Source organism: Arctopsyche grandis, chromosome 5 (genome assembly GCF_051622035.1).
Source record: "Arctopsyche grandis isolate Sample6627 chromosome 5, ASM5162203v2, whole genome shotgun sequence".
Lineage (NCBI taxonomy): Eukaryota > Metazoa > Arthropoda > Insecta > Trichoptera > Hydropsychidae > Arctopsyche > Arctopsyche grandis.
In genome coordinates this window covers 14,932,698-14,944,010 of record NC_135359.1, presented here as the reverse complement: position 1 = coordinate 14,944,010, position 11,313 = coordinate 14,932,698, and the positions used below count along the sequence as shown (strand labels likewise).

At 32.6% G+C, this 11,313-nt stretch overlaps 2 protein-coding genes across 12 annotated transcripts; both read right to left on the bottom strand.

The window, feature by feature from the left end:
- Window positions 1-1,490: 1,490 nt before the first annotated feature.
- On the bottom strand, window positions 1,491-4,083 carry LOC143912116 (uncharacterized). Of its 11 annotated transcripts, none has more exons than XM_077431307.1 (6): window positions 3,484-3,592; window positions 3,301-3,374; window positions 3,043-3,241; window positions 2,830-2,979; window positions 2,537-2,752; window positions 1,491-2,453 (listed from the first exon to the last, which is right to left on the bottom strand). In XM_077431307.1, exons 3-6 carry the CDS (start codon window positions 3,100-3,102, stop codon window positions 2,298-2,300), a joined length of 582 nt encoding a protein of 193 aa, XP_077287433.1. In that variant the 5' UTR covers window positions 3,103-3,241; window positions 3,301-3,374; window positions 3,484-3,592; the 3' UTR covers window positions 1,491-2,297. The 11 variants fall into 11 exon arrangements, with proteins under 11 accessions (XP_077287433.1, XP_077287431.1, XP_077287434.1 ...); XM_077431305.1 differs by having other exon boundaries at window positions 3,499-3,592; XM_077431308.1 differs by having other exon boundaries at window positions 3,544-3,592.
- A 100-nt stretch (window positions 4,084-4,183) lies between these two features.
- LOC143912115 (uncharacterized) lies at window positions 4,184-6,796 on the bottom strand. Its single transcript, XM_077431304.1, has 8 exons — window positions 6,655-6,796; window positions 6,539-6,571; window positions 6,380-6,465; window positions 5,881-6,079; window positions 5,597-5,749; window positions 5,308-5,526; window positions 5,090-5,235; window positions 4,184-4,975 (listed from the first exon to the last, which is right to left on the bottom strand). Exons 1-8 carry the CDS (start codon window positions 6,697-6,699, stop codon window positions 4,906-4,908), a joined length of 951 nt encoding a protein of 316 aa, XP_077287430.1. The 5' UTR covers window positions 6,700-6,796; the 3' UTR covers window positions 4,184-4,905.
- Window positions 6,797-11,313: the final 4,517 nt, after the last annotated feature.

The window sequence follows — 11,313 nt, the reverse complement described above, 5'->3', positions numbered from 1 at the left end:
CTGCGTGACGTGACAAATGCTCGGACCTTTCTCGTGGGCCGTGAAGCCAAACTTTGCCCCCAAAGAAATATCCAAATCGGAATAGTCCAAGTAAAAAAGCGATTTATCTAACGTCCACGTTCACTGAACACGAGCTTTATACCTACATACATATATAAATTGAGCTGTGATTTCCCTCAAATATAAACTAAATAACGAGCATCAGATGAAGATTAAAAAAATCGTACGAAGAAATTTTACCGTTGCAACTACATACATATATGTACATAGAATGAAAATGTCTTACTTTGAGACTACAGCCTCTATGTCGCGGAAGTACAATGAACTTCCAGCAAGTGTTCTTCACTTCCTTCAGAAGTTTTCGAGTGTCATCGGGTGCAGTAATTACGACAAACAACTCGTTCCACTCGTGCCTCCTACACACGTTGCACACACGTACGTACAATAGAGGCATTCTCTTTTTTTTTTCATTTTTAAGTGTGCACAATTAAGTAACGTCTTGCGATAGTGTACTGATTTTATCAGGTAATCCCGAAGAGAGTGCGGAGACCTCTTGTACCCCTCTGTAAAGACCCTTCTTAAGTATTTATCATGGGACAAACATCGTTCATTAGTGCTCGGCTATAAACGGATTACAATCCCTCTGTCCCCCCCCTCCTTCTCTTTCTCTCGCTATATCGCAGTCCGAGCTCGAACGGGGGAAAATGACCATACCTAGTACCTAGGATCACGAAAAGCTCTGATGGGATTACAGTTAAGCCTTTAAGTCGAGCTTTTAACCGAGGAAAAATTATGACGTATAGCGATGTTCGCGGCTCTCGTTGCACTGTCGCAGTTCTTCCGGATCAATTTCAATACTTGTCTGGAGAAATCTCGCGGTTCGCATGCTAAAATGGAAATTCGAGATAACTTTTAAACGAGGTTACCGCGTTGACTCGCCCTAACGTCATTAAGGGGTGAATTGAATCTTCTTTATGCGCCGCGAGCGTTGGCGAATGGTTAAACTTTCGCACCGCTACGTTGTATTCGAATGCTTAATTTGAATACAAATATTTCATAAATATAGCAATCGCTAAAAATAAATAAGTAAATATAGACTTTAAAAGCGTAGCTAGATTCCAACTGATTATATTCATTCATTTTTATTTTATCTATGGACGCACTAATAACAAACAATAGGTAAAGTTTTGTGATTATGCGAAAATTCAAACTCGATATTTTGACTGATTTGAACTCAGAATCGATCACTAATCACGTTTTCATGTTTGAGAAAAAAATGTGTGTGTGCGTATTAGTATGTGTGTCTGATTATTTGAACATCGTTAGTCATATCGAACTGAAACTTAGTATCGGTTAACTGAAATATATAAATATAAATCGTAAATATATAAAAATAATATATAAATATAAATTTTTAAGTTGACGGTAAGTGGTACCTCCCTATTTTTTAAGTTTTTAGATTCAATTACATCGTTAGACACTCAACAGATCGGAATAAAACTTTTTTACTTGTAATAAGTATGATACATTACATAAGATAATATATTTTCAATATTATTACCTCAACTGGAAGTAGAACATCTAATCTAGATAATCGAAGTTTTTTGAATTGTTCCCCAAAACTTTTCAATGCATTGAACCGAAATTTCATATCTAGAAGTTTTAGCTCTGTATAAAGTAATATGTAAAATTTAGTGAAGCTTCGTCAATCTGAAGTAGCAGTTTACCCTTGTTCGATTTTCTTTGACTATTTCTGAATATGTGTGCTCTTTACAAGAAAATTACAGTATTATCCATGTATGAATGTCATAAAAAAAACAAGTTTGATAAACTGGAAGTGGGATTTTTTCCTCTTAGAAAAGTCATATGTTGTAACGACACGATTTTTTTCCACAATACTAAATGTATGAAGCAGAAAATTTACATTTGTATTCTTTATGTACTAACTTAGAGTTGATAAGGTTTTGGATAAAATTTTTAAACCGGTAGTAAGTAGTAAGTAGTAATTTTTTTAAAACATTATTTCAATATTTTATTTTAACCTTTAAATTATTTTTATCTTCTTGATATTTTTTATTTATAATATTTGTGGTGATATTAAGTATTAAAAAAAATTTGAATTAGAACTTTTGTCTTGTATGAGTTTCACTTCTTTAGCGCTCAAACTTGTATTGAAAATGTTCTCATAGCCGGTATGTGTGCGTCATTATTGAATTTTATTTATTTTTTGTATTTATTATATTCCTCAAATATATACAAAGATGAAGTCATGGGTTGGTCAAATCCGAATTTTTTAACTAATCACAGGCTTTAGGATTGTTATACTTTTGTTTGATTTCCTTCACTTTTTCCAAAACGCCTTTCAGATATATATTGATAAGTTGTGCTACCCTATTCCGCATCGTAAAACAGCAACGTTTTGATACTTTCGGTCCATTCAAAAAATTAATCAACTGAAATGAATAAGTGTTAGTTTAAAAACTGTTAGTTTTATATCAAAAAATAATATTTTAAATATTAGTTAGCAAAATTTCACCTCCAAGTATTGAAGCCGATCCATCTTTTCTGTTAAATCAGTGGTTGATAAAATTGAAAACGTCGCCAATGCGGCTAAATACTTATCGCCATGTTTGGTGGAGAAATGTAACTGTCTCACGACATCTTTTAGATTTGCTGGAAGTTTAGGATTACTTTTCCACAAAACATCACTATCATATACAAATCCGTTATCCTGACACTCCCAATGTGGCAACTACATACATACATAAATATAACAAAAATCAGATTTATTTAAAATACTTATTCTATACATAGGTATAACGTGTTTACTGATGTTTCAATTTCTGGACAACCGATGCTTTCTATTGCATCAGCATAAAGATAAAATGCAGCGTAGTGATATAGACTTTCAGCTAAATCGTTACTTGGGAAACCATATGGACTTTTGTTTCTCACACAATGCACCATTGAATTAATTTGCTAAAAATATGAAAATGTTCCAAGTCGGTAAAAAAAAAAAAAATTAGATCAGAGAAACGTTACCTTTTCAAATCCACAGGCACTTGGACGACCAGTTTCAAAAATCTTCTGAAAAATGGCCATCCAAGCTGTGAAAATGTTCGCAAACGTATATGCCTAATACTCGGTACTGTATAAAAGTGATCGAGTTATTTCGCGCAACTTAAAAGCATCTGGACTCCAATCGTTTAATGGACGATTCCATAGCTTAGTGAAAATATCTCTGTAATATGAATAAAATGAGTAATTCAAATATTTCAATTTTTAAAACTACAAACTTACATTTCCAATTTTTTTAGCTCTTCAGGTGTTTGAGTTAACAATGTTGTGTTAGGACATTCTGATGATGCTGAAACCTATATATTACACAAATGTACATATGTTGTTCTAAATTCTCAAACAGTTTTAAATATTTACGTTTTAAAATATAAATCAGTTTGATAATTTAAATTGAGCTGACCTAACTATTATCATACTAACGCATGTTATATAAAATATAATCACAAAAATAAACGAATTGAATACTTTCATTTTGCTTAATATATGTACATTCGTTATGAAAAACAAAATACTGGTTGCGGTTGCGGTATTTATCGTTTATATACTCCCTGCTGAATAAACACATTAATTCCAAAATTTAAATTGACATATCATTAAATGCATCATACACTCGTTTATAAACGGTGAAATGAAAATTTAAATACAATATTCGAAAATATTATTTTCAGTTCGAACAACTTCAATTTGGTCCATATTTGCATGCTTCAAAATTGTCAACGAAACACGTAATTTTCGCCGCGTAAATCTCAGCACGTTTTTGACGCAATCGCGAAGAAAAATGAACTTTCCTTTTTTATTTTTTTTTCTCTCTTCTCCTCTCCGTTGCGAACGTCTAGATAAAAAGAGCAGAAGATTAATTCTCGGCGAGAACACACTCGACAATGAGCTTACGCCACCAGGTTCATCGAGAGATACGCGGAGCTTTTATCCCGGCAAAGGATCTGAAGCTCGTTTTCAGACCCATTCCCGACCCTCCCCCCGCATGTGAAAATACACATGTGCGTCTGAAAAACAGCGAAGAAATGTATTGCATGCTCACCACGTAATGTGCAAAGGGTTATTCTTTTAAATTACAATTATAATGAAATTCTCCAATTTTTCCATTATTTTCTTGTATTTTCCTTTAAATACATACGTACATAAGATTTTGGTTACATTTTAATTTAAAAAAAAATGAAAATAGACACATTCTTTATAAAGTTTGTGAATGAATAAAAATACATTTTTTATTTATTTATTTATTTTGTTGGGAAAATTAACAGTTTATTAAATTACATCAATTATTTATTAATTTTTAAAAATCATATGTTCCAGTCGAAGTGTATTTTCAGTTGTAATATATTCCAACTGGCGTTTTATGTCATTCATATTCGAATAAAATTCAACTAGAAAATCATACCTCTTCAAGCTGAAATATACTTTCAAAAATGTGCGCCAGTTGTAATATAACAATTGAGTTTTGACAGTTCTAATGATTTTACGAATGCTTAAGAATTCAATAATGCGTCAATATATACTAAGTTTAACGAATAAAGGTAATGGGTATCGTATCACAACTCTAAGAATGTATTCAAAACAAAAATGTGACTTTCCAACTCAATTTACAAATCGAGTGACGTTATCACGAAAACCCAGCCCCTCCATCTAACCTGGTACCAACTTATAGTTGAACTGTATTTTCGGTTGTAATATATTTTGACTATTTGGAATGTAATGTGCCATATGAATAAACTTACGTGGGTTAGATGGAATACATTCTAACTAGTCAAATTATTGCATGCAAATGTTTTTTTTAAATAAAATTAAATGTGCTTTTATATATAAATATTATGTTTGTTTATATAAAATTTGTGTTGCATATTTATGTATTATCTGGCCATTGTCATATTGGGATAATCTGTGAAGATACAGTGGTATATGTGTATTAAAATAAAAATAAAGTAAAATATTGCAACTGGAAGATTAGTACATTTCAACTGCAACATATACAAGTAAAATAAATCATAGGCACCGATTTGTTGTTGAGAACGTTTCCTTCCGTATATCCATATATTTCATTACACCTTCTAAATAATAATCAACAAGTCCCACAATTCGTTTTCGCATGGTTTCACAACATCTTTTTTCCACTTCGGGACCAACCAACAAACTGATCAACTGTGAAAAAAATATCGTATTTTATTTAATGTATGTATGGGTTAATTTTTATTTAAATATTACATATATTACCTCTAAGTATTTTGTCTGATCTAATTTTGGCGTTACTTTTGTAGTTGATAAAATAGAATATGTTGCTAATGCAGCCAAAAATCTATCGATAAATTCGTCGGAATTATACAACTTCAGAACAATTTCTTTGAGGTTTGAAGGCAAGTTTGGATTATAAGTGTTCCAAATATATTCAATATCATACGTCAATCCTTTGTCACAACATTTCCATTGAGGTACCTGTAAATATTACATACACAACTATGAGTTTGAAAATTGAGTAAAATTATAAATAATAACAAAAATTTACCAGTGCATTTTTTCCAGAAGGACAAGCAACACTTTTAAAACCATCAATGATAAAATAATGAGCAGCATACAAATGTAAAGGTCTTTCTAAATTATTATTAATGATTCCATATGAATTTTTATCTCTGTGGCATTGAATGATGGCGTTGATTGCCTAAAAATGTATATACTACATATATAGTGAACGTTTATTTATACCTATATAGATTAAATGTATTAAATAAATATGTATGTATGTATAAAGACAGCTAAATCTTATAATATAATGAAAAAACAAATTATTACTTCTTGGAATGCACATGCACTTGGTTGGGCTGATTCAAGTCTTCTCTGAAATAGTGCCATCCATATTGTAAACGAATGAGCATACGTAAATTCCCAGTAATTTGTACCCCGTAATAATGTTTTGGTGATATCGCGTAGTTTTAACGCATCTGGACTCCAATTCTGTAAAGGACGATTCCAAAGCAGTTCTATGATCGATCTACAATAAGTTGAAAAAATAATTTCATAACAGATATAAATTATTATGAACGTGAGAAATTTGGATCTCGCAACTTTTTTTTAATTTATAGCGTTTTTATTTTTTAACATAAAATAACGAACTGCAACCTAGAAATTTTCTTTAAATAAAACCTTCAATAAAATGAAAACTAAAATAAATTAACTCTCACTTAATAAATTTTCACGACATTGAATTTATTGTTTCAATATTTGATAGTTTTTACATAAAAATTAAACAAAAATACTTAATAATAAATAGTTAATACTTAAAAAATCTTACGCCGTTATTTGAATCAAATCTTCTCTAGTGTCTGCCGTCAAAGTTGTGTTTGGACATTTAAATTTTGGAGCTTCTTTTATGCATGTCTGCAAAAAATATGAAGTTAGAAACTTACAACGCTTTACATTAATATTAAAACAAATAATATTTTTTACAAACCTCTTCAATTTTTCCATCAATTTCTTTGAGTCCCTGTAAATTTGATAAAATCAAATGAATTTGGTTACGATAAATGAAATTGTTTTAATTTTGTGGTATCGGATAAAAATACTGACCAAAAAAAGACATACTAAGATGCAAACTTCAAAAAAATTAAACATGGTTTAATTTCATTTATTTTTCACTGTAGTCAAAAAATACAATACATTTCGAGCAACAATTGCGATTACTTTTATACTCTCACCATTGATTGAATACATATTTAAAATATTCACAGCAAAATTTACACAGCATTTTTTTTGTTTGTAAATTGACAAAAATAAAACTAATGTTTGTACAGATGAAACGAATACACGCTTTTCTTCGAAAATGAACAGAATATGATACCTAAAATGTATGTAGTTGTATGATTTGTATTAACAGCATAGAAAAATCGTGTGAAGTCATCTTTAAATGTTCACTTATGTAGTTCGTTGGGTCACAAGATGCGATTCTCAATCGAGTCACTTTCCATCCGGAGGACCTTCAGCTCCAGGATTGGTATCCTCCCATTTCGTGTCGATTTCTCCTGTTAGGGGGAATCCTTATCGTCCCTGCATCCGTGCAATTTCGCTCCTCAAATAACCATAATATCCGAATGTCAAACGACAAAAGCAATTCCCTCGTATATTCATTTAAACACTAACCGTCTTTGTGAAAGTGTGATTCTAAAATGTTTCCAGTCAAACAAACCATTTCTTATTTATTTATTTTGTTTTTGTTTCACTAATATTACATTTCTTTGCATAATATATGTATGTAATTGAAAGAATTTCTTTTATATAGAAAATTTTATAGCAGTTTACAAGTTGACTATAATTTCCCATTTGAGCGAATTTTCCGGTTTGTCTGCCTAATAATCTGTCTTTTAATACATTAAAAAAAAAGTTTGTGTTATAATATTGTGTGTACCTCTATATGCTTTCGCGGTTATATTTCGCGGTACATATATTGAGGGACACCAAATGGCGTCTGCAAAGTTTCCTCTCATCTTCACGTAAAGAGGAATTTTTTAACGTGGCGTATAAAGCAAAGTTTTCGACGGCAATATCGTAAGAATATTCAATACTGATAGTGAACGGGCGAACGGAATATCAATTTTCCAACCGGAAGAAATATGGTTAGTGTAATATTACATTTAACTCAATCGCGTCCAACTTTGAATATGAACGAAATGAAAAATGTTCCTTTGCGTGACCGGTGAATGTTTGCCATAGTTGCAATTCGTGCTCCACCTGTGCAGTGGGCGATGCACCGAAAACCCTTCGTAATTTATGTCGTCTTATGAGATAACTTCGGCATCCCAGCAACCCTGGAGCCCCTTCGCCACTCGGTGCTATTGATCGTAAAACCTCACCATCCCCAAGGACATGCACACACTTAAGGTGCGCCACTGCAAAAACAATGATCATAATCCTGGCGTAAGCCTTCATAACCTCGCCCCTCGTCGATATGCACCGCGACGCATTTTCGTCTAGGATTTTCCGACGTTTTCCATCCTCCCTTTTCCCCCTCGGGATGCTATCGGAATTCACCCCCTCACTTCAGCCGTTTAGCCGCAACCCGAAGGCAGCAGGGAAGAGAAACAACCTTGCAAAGAGGCTGATATCGCCTGTTGGCTATCGCGAAAAGTGGTTTGAAAACTTTGCAGACAATGGACTCTCGCTTCCAGAAAGAAAAAGTCATGAAAAAGCGAAATTCGTGTGATAATTTTATCGATGTGCACGTTCCGTCTAAACTATGTAGTTAAAAAGTGGTATAAAAATTTCGCATATTTTTTTACAAAATCATTAAGATACAAATTTGTATATTTTGTATATGCATACATACTATGTATAATTGGAGATGGAATAATAAGATATTTGTCTACAATATGTTTACATAATAAACAACTATATGTAGGTATATAAGCTATATGTAGGTATTCTTATTAATAACCTCCCTTGAGTTTTATGTAATGCATCATGTCTCTTGTTTGCTGACGACGTTAAATTATTTTTTGCTGTCAAGGATGAGAGGCAAGCCTCTCTCCTTCAAGCTGATATTAACGCTGTCTTGGAGTTCAGTTCTAGTTTAGGCCTTGAACTTAATTTAAACAAATGTGCAATTATGAGCTATGGACGTGCACATTCACTCTATTGTCACGGATATTCCATTAGATCCGTCTTGTTGAAGCGTGTGGAATCTATTGTCGATTTGGGTATCACTTTTGATCCTCAGCTCACTTTTCACAACCATATCAAGAAAGTCGCTGACGTTTCCTTTCGTCGACTTGGATTTGTTTTGAGATATGCAAGATTATTCTCCAATCCTTTGTCTTCTCGCTTGCTTTTCAATTCGCTTGTGAGAAGTAAGCTAGAGTATAATGCGCTTGTGTGGAATCCGCATGAAGCAAATTACTCTCTGATGATTGAGAAAGTGCAAAAAGCATTTCTTCGTTTTCTATATAGGAAAGAATATGGGTATTACCCATATCTCTACCCCACTCCTTTCCTTTTGGGCATGCTTGGGTATAATTCCCTTGAACTTCGGAGAAACTTCTCATTAATTCGTTTCTTTCTCCTGCTCTTACGTGGTAATACGTCATGCCCGTTGTTGCTGGAGCAGTTGGGACTTTATGTCCCTAATAACTATGTGCGTGGTAGACATCATCATTTGCTGGCTGTACCTCCTGCCCGCACAGTTCTTTTTCGAATGGCTCCTATTCCAAGAGGTATTCGACTTCTTAATGAAATCGTTGCTGCCGAGATTGAATGTGATATTTTCCACCTTAGTGAGCGTAAATTGTCGGAAATTACTCTAACCCATTTATCTGGTAGTCTGCGCTCATCATTGGTTTCATGATTGATTGTGATTTATGAGTGAAATTTTGATTAACTCTCTTCCATTTGGGCCTTACAGGGATGTTTTGTATTTGTAGTTGTTTCTTACATATTTATGAATTGGGTTTTAAACAAAAAGTGACGGAAGCAACGAGAGTGAATAATTTATCAAGCTCTCTCATTGATTTGGTTATAACGAATATAATGGATCTGCGGTGTGAGGTGAAAGATGTACCGAAAATAGGAGACCATTCTATTGTCAACATGTTTTTGGGACAGCGGTTTAGTAACGGAGGACTTAAAAATATGCAGGTGACTGAAAGAGAAAACATTGATTATCAATTGATGAATGAATTGTTAAAGGAGTGTGTATGGGGAAAGGATGGTGATAGTGTGAATGAAATGTGGGAGATAATGTATCGTAATATAACATATTCTAAAAGTAAATGCGTAAAAACCACAAGAATCATGCATAAGCATAAGCTGAAACCTTGGTTTACCAAGGAAGTAAAGGAAAGCTTAGTTGATAAGAATGTTAGTTATAAAAGATATAAAATTATTAAGGCTATGGATGGAATCCAATTAGAAAAGGCTTGGTTAGAGTATAAAAGAAAGAGGAATAAATGTGTGAATGTTTTACGTAATGCGAAGAGGGATTGGCATGAAAGAAATATTGATGGTGCAAAAAAAGATCCCACAAAAATGTGGCGAATAATTAAAACTTTGATTTCCGGGGGAAAAAATGTTTCTTTGAATGAATTAGAAGTCGAGGGAGTAGTATATAATGATAAAGAGGATATGGTTGAAAGATTGAATGAGTTTTACATCAATAGTGTGAATGATATAGTTAATTCAATACAAACAAGGCATAATAGTGTGAATGATGATATTAACTTGGGTTTAAATAAGTTTGAAAGGTTTAAATTAGTGGAAATGGAGGGATTAAATGGTGTATTGAAGGGCATGAAATCAGTTTCTAGTATGGATGGATTGACTCTAGATATTTTAATCAACACTTGGGATATGGTTGGACCTCAGTTACTGAAATTAATAAATGAATCGTTAGAAGTGGGATCCGTCCCGGATGCATGGAAGGTGTCTACTATTGTACCGGTACCAAAGGTTACGGGCACACATAAAGCCAGTGAAATGAGGCCCATCAATATGTTACCGATTGTTGAGAAGATGCTGGAGGAAATCGTTATGATTCAATTGAAAGAGTTCATTAGTATAAATGATTGTTTGGTTGTGGAACAGTCTGGATTTAGAGTGAAACATTCAACAGAAACCGCTATCCAATTGGTGGTTTCTGATTGGATGGAGACGATGGATGAATCTAGCATGGTTGTTGGAGCAGTTTTTCTAGATTTTAAGCGAGCGTTCGAGACAGTAGATAGGAATATTTTATTACAAAAATTATATAAGTTAGGAATAAATGGTATAGTATTAAAGTGGCTTCAATCATACTTAAATAATAGAAGGCAAAGAGTAAAAATTGATAAGGTGTTATCCTCTGAATATGTAACACCTCATGGAGTGCCGCAAGGGTCCAAATTGGGACCCTTATTATTTATATTATATATAAACGATATTGTTAAGGTAATTAAGATGTGTAAAATACATTTGTTTGCAGATGATACATTGATATATATAATTGGAAAGAATGTTGATGTAATGTCTGAGATTTTAAATATAGAATTAAATTATGTGAATGACTGGTTGTGTGAAAATAAATTAAAGTTGAATGTGAATAAAACAAAAATGATGTGGTTGAATGGTAAAAATAAAAATATATTGAATGAAATTAGAATTAATGATAAGTTAATTGAAAAAGTTGAAAATATAAAATACTTAGGTGTATACATAGATTCAGGACTAAATTTTAAAATGCACGCTGACTATATAATAAAAAAA